The sequence below is a fragment of the Dromiciops gliroides genome, chromosome 2, assembly GCF_019393635.1.
Source record: "Dromiciops gliroides isolate mDroGli1 chromosome 2, mDroGli1.pri, whole genome shotgun sequence".
NCBI classification, from domain to species: Eukaryota; Metazoa; Chordata; class Mammalia; order Microbiotheria; family Microbiotheriidae; genus Dromiciops; species Dromiciops gliroides.
The window spans coordinates 468,737,761-468,752,678 of record NC_057862.1 but is presented as its reverse complement, the minus strand read 5'-3'; the positions used below and the strand labels follow the sequence as shown (position 1 = coordinate 468,752,678).

Here is a 14,918-nt window from a genome sequence, read left to right as displayed (position 1 = left end):
CCAACACTTAGCTGCCTCACATCCCCAGGCACACCTTGCCTCCAGCCCCGGGCTAGCTCTCTCGCCATTTGGGATCAGCTGACACCCTGTCCCAAGTTGGGTGCTTTTTTGCCTTGTCCGTTTCATTTCAAACTCTCTGCCCATGGGTTCAGAGAAGCTGGCAGAGATAAACCATCTACCTTTCTTCTTCCCTGGGGTCCCAGGTGCTTCTGTGTGGAATGTGTGGACCTCTTGGTGGGACCAGGTGCTGCCCAGGCAGCCATCAAAGAAGACCCCTGGAACTGCTACATGTGTGGGCACAAAGGCACCTACGGGCTACTGCGGCGGCGAGATGACTGGCCATCACGCCTCCAGATGTTTTTCGCCAATAACCATGACCAGGAGTTTGTGAGTGTCCCCTGGGGGCCCCTCTCCCTTTATTTTCCTGTGGACAATCAAAGTTTCTGCCCTGTCTGGGCTCTTTTGTGTTAGTCTGAGGAAATGAGACAGAATAAACAAGAGGAGCCAACCTGAGCTCAGGAATTAATTTGGGTCGGTGAATCTGAAGATTTTGAGACTGAGATGAAATGATTCTGGCTCTATAAAATAGGCAAAAGTTGTCTGAAGGTAATCCTCTTTTTAAAATCTTATATCCCAATACTTACTAGTCTCTTGTACTTCTTGCTTAGGACCCTCCTAAAGTTTATCCCCCAGTCCCAGCTGAGAAACGGAAGCCAATCCGGGTGCTATCTCTTTTCGATGGAATTGCCACAGGTGGGTGAGGGGCTGGGTCTTAGACACTGGGACTTCTGGTTTCTTTATATGGATTTTACAGGGCAGGGATCATAAAAATGAAGTTGGAAGAGACCTTAGAGGTCATCTATCTAAATCCCTCATCTTGCACAGAAGGTGACTAAGTGTTTTACCCAACATCACAAAACTAGTAAGTGGCATCGATAGGATTGAAACCTAGGACTTCAGACTCCAAACCAAGTTTGCTTTCCATTACATTGTGGACACTCTTTTAAAAAGTAGTATTTTATTTTTCCAACTACATGTAAAGGCAATTTTTAACATTCATTTTTTGAAAGAGTTCCAAATTTTTCTCCCTCTTTCCCCTCCCTAACATGGCAAGCAATCTGATATGGGTTATACATGTGCAGTCATGTAAAACGTATTTGTGATCGCCCTTAAGATAGACGTATCTATTCTTAGAATTTTCATCTGTTCATAAGAGTTAGAAAGAGGCTAGGGAGAGATCATTACCCTACTATTATTTATTTATTTATTTATTCCTTCATTCATTCATTTATTGCGGGGCAATGGGAATTAAGTGACTTCCCCAGGGTCACACAGCCAGTAAGTGTCAAGTGTCTGAGGCTGGATCCAAACTCAGGTACTCCTGAATCCAAGGCTGGTGCTCTATCCACTGCGCTACCTAGCCACCTCCCATTACTCTACTATTAACTGAGACCCCCCAAGGAAGCTACAGATGCCCAAAGATGAGGGAGGACGCTGGCTTAGCGGTCACATCTTCTGCATTGATGCGCTATATGAACCTTGAAGGGGGAGTTCCCTGACTAGTCTTCTTCAGTTTAAATAATATTAATAATAGATATTTATCTAGCACTTTAAAATTTGCACACTGATTTACATATATTACAGTGCCCTTTTGAGGTGATATTTATTCCCATTTTATAGCTAAGGAAACTGAAGCTTAGAGAAGTTATGAGGATTGCCTATGGTTACACACTGGTAGTGTCAGAAGCTGGATTTGAACCCATATCTTTATGACTCAGAGTCCAGCACTCTCTCCTCTATCCCCTGTACATACCATGCTGCTTCTAGATTACTTTTAGGCCTCAGAAATGGGTTGTAGACCAGACTTGCCTTGAGATATTCTCTTTAGAGTTCAGCTCCTTGGGGATGGGGCTACACAATTGGGAGTAATTCCAGGCCTTTCACAGGCCCAGGCTTTTGTCCCAGGTTGGATGGGTCCTATATCAGCAGATCCTTCTGAATATGCTATTCAAACAACCTGGTCAACTCACTCCCTCACCGGGCCCAGTTCTTCTCCAACTAATTCAAACTTGGAGCATGTGGTGAAATCCTAATCATTGCCCTGAGCTGCATCTTAGTGATTTGGAACTGGGCTTCTTACAATGAAGGGCTTTGGGAATAGCCCCTGGCAGCTAGGGTGGATGGGGGGCGGGGGAAGACACCAACCTAGGAAGACTTGTGTTCAGGCTCATCTGCCTCCAAGTGCACAACCATGGGCTATATCAAATGGTAGTGTTCTCTGCTGGCTGACCACAGGACTATTGGTGCTGAAGGACCTTGGGATCCAGGTAGACCGCTACATTGCCTCAGAGGTGTGTGAGGACTCCATCACTGTGGGCATGGTGCGGCACCAAGGGAAGATCATGTACGTGGGGGACGTCCGCAATGTCACACAGAAGCACGTATGTCACCCTACAGAGAAACCCTACCTCTTCTCTAACTCCTTTCCTTCTGTTTGGTTTTCCCCATTTCTTCCCCACTTCCCCTACTTTTTAAAAAACCTTCTCCTTCCTGCTCTGTCCTGTCTTTCCGTCCTTTTTTCATGGGGATGGGGAAAGGGAAGAGATTCAGACCCATGATTTAAGTGGGATAGGAGATTCCTAGCTGAGGGAGACTCCTTCTGCTAAGGCTGATCCAGCACCTTCTTGCAACTTAGTCTTAGAGAATATCCTTGACCACTGAGGTTAAGTGATGCACCCGGTCACCTATTTAGTATGTATTAGAAGAAGTGGCACTGGAATGTAACCCAGGGCTTCCTAACTATTCATCATGCTATACTGCCCCTCTGCCAGTTCTCCCCCTTCACCATCTCTTCCAATCTGCCTCCTCAGGGCCTTTGGCCAAGTGCCACAGGGAAACCTGCTGTCCCTTTATTGGAGAAAGATGGAAAGGGATTGTCCTGGTACAGATAGAGTCACAAGTGAGGAACCTGAGGCCTAGAAAAGTGACTTTCCCCAGTGTCAGGTAGAGCTAGGATTGGAACCCGGGTCCTCTTAACTTCAGATCCCCATTTGTGGTCTTTTCACTATATATTGTACCACACTCAATAGACTTGGATACAACCACATAGAAGAACCTGGATAAAGTTGGCTCACACTGGAACAGTTCTACATTTACAACTTTCATGGGCTTAAACAGTTATTTAAATGTGTCACCCTTTGCCCTTAATGATCAGTAGTGAAGATCAGTGGTCCTAACCTGGACTTAGACATCCCCTAGAATTTAGATAAAATGAGATCCTTGAATCTTTTGATCACAAATCCTGGGCTACTAGGGACCCAAGGGGCCCAGAGGAACTTGAGACCAGAGAAAGTGACTTGCCTGAGGTCACACAATATGGACAGTAAATAGCAGAGCAGGATTGAACCTTAGTTCCTTGAGTACCATTGCTCATGTAGGGAGGTCTGGCCCAATCACATTTATCTGTATTGCCTGCCTGGGTCCCAAGGCTGTGGATTCGAGAATCCATAGATATTATGATGTGGATAAGATAGACATGGATTCAGTGTCCCTCAAAGCCTCAATTCACAGCTGGAGGATTGGCCCTTCCTGACGCCAGATGTCCCTGGCTTCTCTGCTGATCCAGCCTCTAGACAGGCCCGCATGTGCCTCTCCTGATGTTCAGAATGCTGCCTCTTCTCTATAATGACACTGGGCTCACTATTGCCTCTCTTTCCTTCACAGATACAGGAATGGGGCCCTTTTGATTTGGTGATTGGAGGCAGCCCCTGCAATGACCTTTCTATTGTCAACCCTGCTCGCAAGGGTCTCTATGGTAAGTGGTCTTCACTCTGCTTTGTTCCCTTATCGAGATTTCTATTAATTTCCCCTGGAATACTTGCATTTTCTGACCTGGGATTCAGCTGTCTCCCCTTCTTGGTGTTCTTGTGTTCTTTTACCCTTGACCGCCAAGTCCCAACAGTCTCTGGTGTAGACACCAGCTTCTCTCTCGGGTCCCAGTTGAAAATCTGGTTTTATGTTCTTCCAGAGGGCACTGGACGGCTCTTCTTTGAGTTCTACCGCCTTCTGCATGAGGCCCGGCCCAAGGAGGGTGATGACCGCCCCTTCTTCTGGCTCTTTGAAAACGTGGTGGCCATGGGGGTCAGTGATAAGAGGGACATCTCACGCTTTCTAGAGGTGAGGCTACTTATGCTGGTTTGCCCAGCTCTTGGATGGAGGCCTCTCCTGTCTTGGGCTTCATCTCATCCCATACATACTTCAGAGCAAAAGCTGGGAAAGGAAACAGAAACTTCCCCTTTGCTATGGCAACTGAGCCTCATTGCTAACTTTTCCCAAAGAACATACTGAATTTCCTTTAATGTTGACTTTTGCTCCTACCTCTGGAAACTGGTCAACACATGTTACCTGACCTTAGGGCGTAATTTTGAGGTTATCGAGGATCACTGAGAGCTGGGTGTTAATCAGACCCCTCATTCTACAGATGAGGAAACTGAGGCCTAGATGGGATAGGATTTGCCCACGGTCACATAGTTAATAATGTGTCTGAGGCAGGATTTGAAGCCTGGTCTTCCTAACTCCCAGTCCTGTACTCATTTTGCTCTATTCACTGTTCTGTTGCCTTATATCAGGAAGGACCAACCAAACCATTCTTATTTTCCAAAAAAAAAAAAGGTGAGAAAGGGAGTGTGGATGCATCACAGGATCTTCTTAACGTAGAATCAAATCAAGTTTCTGTCTTCAAGATAGCCACAGAAATTGGTTTCTTGTCCCTTATCCAAGTCCTCAAGGCTGGGGCTTTTCTGCTGCATAATCTAGGATTTTAATTGGACCAAAAAAATGAATTAGAATTTCCTGGGCAGTAGTTGGGGTACTTTACTTGAAAGATAGAGATTTGTGCGAGGGGAAGCATGGGTGTTGAGAACAGAGTTGCTGCCCCATCATATTATAGTTGGCACATATTATATTGTTATGGTGGTCATTCTAGTCACTGTATCCTAAATGTAAGCTGTCTTGGTTATGCCTGTTATCTGTCATGGAGTTATAATTGAAATGTTTTTCTTTTCTTTTTGTGGGGCAATGAGGGTTAAGTGACTTGCCCAGGGTCACACAGCTAGTAAGTGTCAAGTGTCTGAGGTCGGATTTGAATTCAGGTACTTCTGAATCTAGGGCTGGTGCTTTATCCACTGTGCCACCTAGCTGCCCTGAAATAAGCTTTCTTATTCCAACCCTCTCATGTTACAGAGAAGGAAATTCTGAATAGGGGAGGTCATATGATTTTTCCATGGTCATATAGCTAGTATGGGAATTGCTGCTGGAGCCAGTGGACCTGAGTTCAAATCCTAACTTTGACCTTGATTGACTACTTGTGTGATCTTGACAAAGCAGTTCACTATCCTGGCCCTCGATTCTGTCATTTGAGAAAATGAGGGGGATGGACTAGAGAACCTCTGGGATTATCTTCAGTTATCCATCTATGAGCTTGTGATTCCAACTCCCTAAAACAGCTGTCTTTGATGCTACCCCTCATCCTTTGGTGGAAGGCATTAGGGCATGGTGTTCCTGGCACATCCAGCATGGTTTTCTTGCAAAGGTGCATTGAGGAAAAGTAGAGTAATAGCATTCTCAGATCATGGAATTTTTTTGAGTTAGAAGGAACCTCAGAGTTCTAGTTTGAGCCCATCTTTTGGGGGGGGGGGGCGGAGGGAGCAATGAGGGTTAAGTGACTTGCCCAGGGTCACACAGCTAGTAAGTGTCAAGTGTCTGAGGTCACATTTGAACTCAGGTGCTCCTGAATCCAGGGCCAGTGCTCTATCCACTTCACCACCTAGCTGTGCACCCCCCCCCACCTCCCCCCCAGCCCATTAGCCCATCATTTTTAAGTTGAAGATACCGAGGCCTAGAAAGGTGAACTCAGGGGTAGTAAACAAATCCTGGTTTCTCTTAACTTATTTTTTTTTTTTATGGGGCAGTGGGGTTAAGTGACTTGCCCAGGGTCACACAGCCAGTAAGTGTCAAGTGTCTGAGGCCAGATTTGAACTCAGGAACTCCTGAATCCAGGGCCGGTGCTTTATCCACTGCGCCACCTAGCTGTCCCTCTTAACTTATTTTTGATCCCAGTAGTTTTAAGTTTTGATATATAATATACTCAATAGGCATTTATTATTCAACTCTGCAAGGCACTAGGATAGATTCTTGTGATTAAAAAGATGACAATAAAACAATTCCTGCCTTCAGGGGGATTGCAATCTATAGTGGGAAGCAATATGTAGATGTTATGGGATCACAGGCTCATAGATGGAGAACTGAAGTAAATGCACAACATACTGCTCTGTGGTGCACTGGTTAGAGCACCAGGCCTGGGGTCAGGAAGAACTGAATTCAAATCCAGCCTCAGACACCTTCTAGCTGTGACCCTGGGCAAGTCACTCAACCCTTTTTGCCTCGGTTTTCTCTGTTGTAAAATGAGCTGGAGAAGGAAATGGCAAACAACCGCAGCATCTCTGCCAAGAAAACCTCAAGTGGGGGAACACAAAGAGTTGGATTTGACTGAATAATAACAACAGCACACAACATACACTGAATAAACAAAATAGAATTCTTGAGTGGGGAGAGGCACTAGCAGGTAGAAGCAACCAGACATAGATTTTGTCACCAGACATAGATTTAGAGCTGGAAAGGTTCTTGGAGGTTGTGGAATCCAATACACTCATTTTACAGATGAGGGAACTGGGGAGAGGTTAAGTGACCTACCCAAGTTCATACAGGAAGCAAATAGGGCTGGGATTCAAACCACTGTGCACTGGCTTTAAATCCAGTTCTCTTTCCCCTGTATCAGCCTGCAGGAATTGCAGCTTTTTGCCTTTCAGTCTGTCATGGGTTTCACATGTGGGGCTCTGGTTATGTTTGATGACTGAAATCAAGAACTGGTAGAAGGTTCGGCCTTGCTAAAGAAGGTGCAGCAAGAATGGAAGCTGAGATGCCTTAATTTATGGTTTGGAGGGATTTTATTAGTGGGCCTCACAACCCTCTTCATTCTTTTCCTGTCTTCTGTCTTGTAGTCCAACCCTGTGATGATTGATGCCAAAGAAGTGTCAGCAGCGCACAGGGCTCGCTACTTCTGGGGTAACCTTCCCGGTATGAACAGGTTGGTGAGAGCAGGGTGAGAGCACCACACATTCTGGGTGATTTGCATGGCTCAGAAGGGCCCAGGGCCCATGGAATGAATTTTGCTTCCCTTTCCGTCCCTTCCCCTGCTCCGCACCTCCCTTTCCCCTCCCTGCTTCCCTAGTCAGCCATCAGTCTCCTTTTCTCTGTGCAAAGAATAAGGGGGAACAGGGATCCACAAAGGTTACAGCAATTAAGCCATATTCTTAGCACACAGTTTGATTACTTGGTATAAATACTTGTCCTCTCCTTCCAGGAGCCCATGGTTTTTTTCTAGTAGTGAGGCTGAATTTGTGCTGATTGAAAAAAGTGCTCTGTCAACTTTAAAGGGATTAGACCTGTGATGTCATTGGTATGAGGGACTCCCAGGTGAGGAAACTCCCTCTACCAATGCCAGTACAAATTGGCACCTTCTCTACAATTTATAGTCTGAGGGTTGCCCAGAGTGCTGTCCAAGGTCACTCAGTATGTGTTAGAGGTTAGAAGGGACTTGAACATAGGTCTTCATGGCCAAGTCTTTATCCATTACACTGGGCAGCCTCTGAAAACCTTAAAACACTACATAAATGTCAAGATTTATTTGGGGGGAGGGGGAGAGTAGGAAAAACAAAGGAACCCCTGGTTTTGTCACTCTAAGGAAGATCTGATGTGGCAATTCTCTACAGATGTGTAAAACTTGTCTATAACATAAAGATGGTTAACAGCTCTTGTTTATATAACTAGTTAAGGTTTTACCAATGCCTTATATACATTCTCATTTAACCCTCACAACAATCCTTTGAGGTAGATGTTAATTCTCTTTATCCTCCTTTTACTGATGGGGAAACTGAGGCCCAGAAGGTTAAGTGACATGTGTATAGTCACACTGGTTGTAAGCATCAGAATTAGAATTTGAACCCAAGTCCTCTGCCTTCAGAGAAGTCACTGTATCATGTTCCCTAATAAGTGTCTGTGGTGCAATGATTACAGACAAGATTATGGATTTTCAGAGTAGTAAGGGGGGCAGCTAGGTGGCGCAGTGAATAAAGCACCGGCCTTGGATTCAGGAGTACCCGGGTTCAAATCCGGCCTCAGACATTTGACACTTACTAGCTGTGTGACCCTGGGCAGGTCACTTAACCCCCATTGCCCCACAAAAAAACCCAAAAAAACCCCAAAAAACAGTAGTAAGGAACCATTGAGGCCACCTAGTAGTCATGGTCATGCCTTCATTTTGTGGATGAGGAAAGTGAGACCCAGAGAGATTAAATGACTTGCCAAAGTTCACATCAGTAGTAAAGAGCAGAACTGAAATCTGATCCCCAGTCCTCTCGTTCCAAATACAATGCATTCCTCTACACCAAACAATTTGCCTGGGATACCAAGAGGTTAAGTGACTTAACCTTGACCTCCATAGTCCTGGCTTCAAAGTGGTGCTACCTTTCCTCAGTTCAGAGAATCATAGAGGCTGGCAGAGACCCTGGAGACCATCCAAGCCAAGCTCCTCATAGATAAAGGAAATTAAGGCCCAAGGAGGGCAGATGTCATACCTCAGGTCACACAGGTAGTGTCATTACTACCACCACCACTACTAATTACTGCCATGGCTACTACCACCACTAATTACTACTATTCCAACTTATTACTCCTAATAATAATAATAATTACTACTATCACCAGTATCACCACTGCTACTATTACTTAGGTTCCTACCAGGCTACCAGGGGTCAGGGCCAGTTGTCAACAATTAGCACCTTGGTACATGAAAGAATTGTGCTTTAATCTCCTGAGGTTTCTCCTTCTTGCCAGCCCTAGATCAGTTTTTTGAAGGAATTTTTTTTTTTAGGCAATTGGGGTTGACTTGCCCAGGGTCACAAAGCTAGTAAGTGTTAGGTGTCTGAGGCCGGATTTGAACTCAGGTGCTCCTGAATCCAGGGCTGTTGCTCTATCCACTGCGCCACCTAGCTTGTCCCTTTTGAAGGATTTTTAAAACTTGTATTTGCATAGATGAAGAGAGTTTGTGGTCTAGAACAAAAAGCACTTTCAGTTTCATTGCCACACAGGTCTTGTTCTTTCTTCTGTGTAAGATGTAAAAAGATATTTTGATGTCTCCTTGGGAGGGGTGAGGGGAGCCACACCTGCTGGAATTTGCAAATCAGAGGAAAAAAAAAAGATAGATCTCTTCCCCCACCCTGCCCACCTCTCACCACACCTTTGGGAAATGTTTGCTCTTGCCCTGAATTTTCTCCCAACCAGGAGGGACCTGTCAAGAAGCAGGGTCGATCTCAGTACTGATGCCAAATATTCGAAGAGGTCTTGATTCTGGGAGTGGGAACCCCCAAACTAGTGTGTTGTCATTTCTGCCAGCCACCTTCTTATGAACCCTTCTCTTCCCTCCCTCCCTCCCCCAGCCCCCTATAACAGTGATTTGCTAAAGGCTGTATGAGAGCGCATGGGTATTAAATGATGGAGTTGGTGTGTGTGTGTGTGTGTGTGTGTGTGTGTGTGTGTGTTCCTAGTCTTGCTCTGTGCAGGGTATATGCATGTATCAGTGGTTCGCATGTGTGTTTGTGAAGTCTGTGTAAACTTGCATGTGATTGGTTTATGTGTGTGGCCTGCATATTTTATATGTGTGTTCCATTGCTTCACTGGTGTTCCTCAATTACCCAGGAGTCAGTAAATGTTTTTATTCAGGCTCCTTTTTTTTTTTCTTTTTTTTGCCTTTGGGAACCTGGTCCTTCAGATACTGTAACTGTACCCCAGACTTCTGAGTTGTCATTGACTGCAGGTATCACCAGTCTTGAGCTATGCTGGGAGACCAGTTCTCACACAGATATCAGGGAATTCTGTTTTTATATTAATTAACTTTTTAAAACTTATACTCCAGCTCATTTTTAAAGAATCATTCGACATCTATCAAGCTCCTACTATGTGCTAGGGATTGGGATACAAAGACAGAAACAAACCTAATTCTCTGCTGGGCTGGGGGGAGCTAGAGGGACAATGATAAATAAATGAATACTAAATACTTATGAAAAGTATTTGAAGGGCAGTATGATTTAACAGAGGCTAGCCTTGGAGCTGGGAAGGCAATGGTTCATACCCTGCCTTTCACTCATACTGTGGGATCCTCACACAGGATGTGGCTGTTCCCCAGTCCCGTCCCGCCGCGGCCGCCTCCCCCCCCCCCCCCCCCCCCCCCCCCCGCCCTCCAGCTGCTACTACCTTGCTTTGTAAGGTTATTCTGTATCTAGTCTGTATCTATGTATATACTGTCTCTCCCATTAGACTATAAACTCCTTGGGAACCAGAGCTGTCTACACACTGGACGAGTCACTTTATTTCTCATTGCCCCAAGCAACTCTTTTTGTCAAGCAGGAATGGTAGAAGTGGTCCACCAGGAAGGAGCTCAATACATGAACTCCCAGGGCTAGTTACACAAAAAAACAAAACAAATGGAGAGCCAGGGTATAAGGTATAAGGCCATCCCTTCTCCACCTGGCATCAAACCTTTCCATGTATGTGACCAAAAAAGCCAAAACCCAACCTACAACTCAGGGATCTTTCCACCATACCATCTAGAATCTTATTATCTAAGCCCAGGTTTACAACACTGTTTTCTTTACTCAGAGATCTTATGAGAGTGTAGCCTACTCCAACTCTTTGGCACACAAGGGAGTTAGCTGGCCTAGAGGATCCACACCACCTACCTAAGGCCTGGAATCAGTTAGTATGATTTGTTAAGCACTTATTACAAACTAGAAGAAAAACTATGTAGACAGTCTGGAAAAATGAGGACTAACTGGATCAATACTATCTTATTCTTTGTCCAGTGAGGAAAAACAGCAAATAAACTCAGAAAAGAGAATAAGAATTAGAATGTAGGTGTTGGACATATCTTTTGTGTATGGATTCATAAGATTGTGAATGCATATGTAAAGATCTATATTCTAACGATCTTAATTGAGTTTTCAACTCACTTCATTAACTTAAAACAGGCACCCTAAAATCAGTTGTTTTTAACTCGGGGAAGTACATTTTAAAATCCCTGTATTTAGCTTTCACACGGCCCCATCTGCCACCATGCATAGGTCATAGGGGAGTGTGAGCTTCTCTATGTAAGCCTTAGGTGGATTTGCATCACCGTGTGACCCTTTGAAGTGTATTGTCACTGTTGTGAATTGGGGGCTGGCCAGTGGGGTCTGCGTGTGTCAAGTAGCTGTTTCCAAGTCTTTCTCCCTGTTGACTTACCTCTTCTGTCTTCTAGGCCATTGGCATCTACCGTGAATGATAAGCTGGAGCTTCAGGAGTGTTTGGAGCATGGCAGGATAGCAAAGGTGAGGGGCCAAGCATCCGTTTTCCCTCCTGGCAAGCCAGGACTGGGTGGAGGGTTAGAATGGTGGTTTAGAAAACTACCAGCTTTGGAGAAGAGGGAAAGGTATCCTAGAGATTAGGAAGATAGAAGCAGGCCCCGGATGGCTTGGAGAATGGAATAATTGGTGGGGTGGAAGCAAGGTGCTGGCACCCACTAAGGTCCAACAACGTGCTCTGCCCTCCCTGTCTATACATTTGTGGCCAAGAATAATAGCTCATTTCACCTTGATCCTTTTCCTCTGCCTCCTTGTCAAGGCTTCCTGGCCAGAGCTTCATCTGCTTTATGAAGCACTTTCACTAAGAATTTGTTTTTAGAGACACCATCTAAAGAACTTTTAGTTGGAGATACCTTGGGCATCATTGAGTCTGGGGCAGAAAGCAATGCCCTTCTTTGTCCTCCAAGTTAACACATTAGAGAGGGGACCCATTTGTCTGGAAAGGAGACAAACGAAGCTAAAAACAGGAACTAATTGAGCTAGAATAAAAGGTCAAGGCCAGCACAGGAGAGTAAGAAAGGCACTGGAGAAGTTAAGCTTTCTCTCAGTCCTACAGTTTGAGCCTTGTCATTGGAATCAGTCTGATTAACTGATCTTCCTGGACCAGAACCTAAGAGGCTCAGAGCATAGCTGTCATACCACAATACCCATACCTCTTCTCTTGGTCTGTTCTAGTTCAGCAAAGTGAGGACCATTACAACTAGGTCAAACTCCATCAAGCAGGGCAAAGATCAGCATTTTCCTGTCTTCATGAATGAGAAAGAGGACATCTTATGGTGCACTGAAATGGAGAGGTACCCTTCCCCTCCCCCTTCTGTCAAATTGTCTTGGTGGGGGTGGTATGTGAAGGGGTTTTTTTGGGGGGGGGGAGTTCTCAAAGCTCAAAATGGCCTGACTCTTGTGAGTCTCGTTAGACCCAAGAGGGATGACCCAGGCACTAGCAAACCTGAGATTTCAAAAAACACATAGGGAGATGATAGGGTTCGTATTATCACACTCTTTACCAAGAATGGACTTCCATCAATATAGACCCTCAGGAACCAAGTGAACTTTATTGGGAAATCCTCTAGTAAGGCAAGCTTTCAGAATCCTTTAGGTTACTTTAAGGGAGAGAAAAGTACAGGGGGGAATATATCCCAATATGCATTACTATGAAATTAATATTATTTCTAATCCAAAACCCATGAATCTGTCACCTAAGAGAGACAGTGATATAGCAGAAAAGGGATCAGCCAAGAGGGTTCAGATCTTGCCTTGACTACTTCCTATCCGTGTGACTTTGGGTGAATCTCACCTCACTTCTGTAGTGCTTAGCACAGTGCCTGGAAGACAGAAAGTGTTTAATGTATGTTTATTAGCTAACTGACACTATGGGCCTTGAATTTCATTTTTTAATTTTTTGCGGGGCAATGAGGGTTAAGTGACTTGCCCAGGGTCACACAGCTAGGAAGTATCAAGTGTCTGAGGCCTGAATTGAACTCGAGTCCTCTTGAACCAGGGCCAGTGCTTTATCCACTGTGCCACCTAGCTGCCCCCCTGGATTGTTTTTTTTGTTTGTTTTTTCTTTTTTTGTGTGTGAGGCTATTGGGGTTAAGTAACTTGCCCAGGGTCACATAGCTAGTAAGTGTTAAGTGTCTGAGGCCGGATCTGAACTCAGGTCCTCCTGACTCTGGGGCCGGTGCTCTATCCACTGCACCACCTAGCTGCCCCTGGATTGGTCTTAATAAAATTCATTTAATCACAAGAGTTGTTAGATCTTTCAGGGTTAAGCTTAGTTCATTCCTTTATATTTGTATCCCCAGCTGCCTAGCCCATAGTAGGTGCTTAATTGATTGATCATAGACTTATTAAGTTTATAAGATTTATAAGAGACCTTAGAAATCACCTTGTTCAATCCCCTCATTTTACAAATGAGGTAACTGAACAACTCAAATGGGTTCCTACTTGAATAGGAAGGGGCAGAGACTGACCCCAAAGCCACTGCTTCTTCTCTTCTACCATACTACCCTCCCTTAGGGGTCAAATCTCCAGGATTTGTAATGAGTAATAGTGTCATTTTCATGATTTTCACAGATGGTGATGGTAATGAAAAAAACTCATCGGTGGTAATTTTAAAAGTCTTACTTTGGGAACTTGAAACAGTAGCTTTGGTCAGCCTAGACCAAAGTTCTCAAAAAGTAAATTAAAACTCTACAGGCTGGCTGGCTCCTGCTTAGCAGAAATATATGTATATGTGTGTGTGTGTGTGTGTGTGTGTGTTTTGTAGTAGTAGTAGTAGCAGCAATAGTATTTCCCATCATGTTTTATATACCTTCTGTTGACACAATCCTCAAAAACTGGGGTATGTATTCAAATTACAGATTTGCTGAGTTATATAGGATTGAAAGAAGGGACCTCCAGGCTCACCCCTTCCTACCCTTTTTGCCAATATTGTCTTCTAGGGTCTTTGGCTTCCCAGTCCATTACACGGATGTCTCCAACATGAGCCGTTTAGCAAGGCAAAGACTGCTGGGCCGGTCATGGAGCGTGCCTGTGATCCGCCACCTCTTCGCCCCCTTGAAGGAATATTTTGCCTGTGTGTAAGGGACATGAAAGTGAACTGGGATGGTAACATCTAATCAAAGCAAAACCACCAAGAACGAGAGGATGGAGAGAAGCATCAGCACCCAGAAGAGAGAGAGAGAGAGAGAGAGAGAGAGAGAGAGAGAGAGAGAGAGAGAGAGAGAGAGGAATTTAAAAAACAAACAAACAAAACACAAAAAACCACCAGATATGAAAACATCCACAAGGCATCGCCGAGCAAAAGGGTTGGACGTCATCTCCTGATTTTTCAATGTTAAACTTTGATCCTATTTAAAAAAACAAAACCAAGCTTCCCCTCCCCTCTATTATTATTATTATTATTAATATTATTATTATTATTTGGGTGAAACCTTTTAGTTTTCCACTCTTTCCAGAGGGGTTTTCTGTTTGTCTCAGTTTTGGCTTTTTGCTGTGAGTGAAATAAGAGGGTTTATAATTTTTTTTTAATGCTGTAAGAGGAGGAGTAGGAAAACAGGGAACTACAGCAAAAAAAAAAAAATTCAAAAAAATAAAAACAGCAACTCTACCATGCAGAGGAGAGATGAGAAGGGGGGTGGGGGGAAAGGAAATATGCTATAGAAATCTCTTTTTTTATATATATATAGATAGATAGATAGATATATGTATGTATGTAAGATATATATCTATATATATATACATAAAAGAGTTTTTGTTTTTGTTTTTTGGGGGTTTTTTGTTTTGTTTTTTGTTTTGTTTTTGGCTTGGGTCTGATCAGATTGGGAGCACAAGCAGGAACAGAAAACTAGGGAGACACTTGGGTGGGGCGGCGGCAGCCAAGGTCACCTCCAGCCACTGAGTGGG

At 44.3% G+C, this 14,918-nt stretch overlaps 1 protein-coding gene across 1 annotated transcript in view; it reads left to right on the top strand.

The window, feature by feature from the left end:
- DNMT3A (DNA methyltransferase 3 alpha) overlaps positions 1-14,683 on the top strand; it is a 154,731-nt gene extending 140,048 nt beyond the window's left edge. The window contains 9 exon segments of the mRNA XM_043982889.1: positions 204-387; positions 669-753; positions 2,296-2,441; positions 3,724-3,814; positions 4,028-4,176; positions 7,059-7,144; positions 11,411-11,480; positions 12,189-12,307; positions 13,955-14,683. Of these exon segments, the coding sequence (XP_043838824.1) occupies positions 204-387; positions 669-753; positions 2,296-2,441; positions 3,724-3,814; positions 4,028-4,176; positions 7,059-7,144; positions 11,411-11,480; positions 12,189-12,307; positions 13,955-14,096 (1,072 nt within the window). The 3' untranslated portion in view covers positions 14,097-14,683.
- Positions 14,684-14,918: the final 235 nt, after the last annotated feature.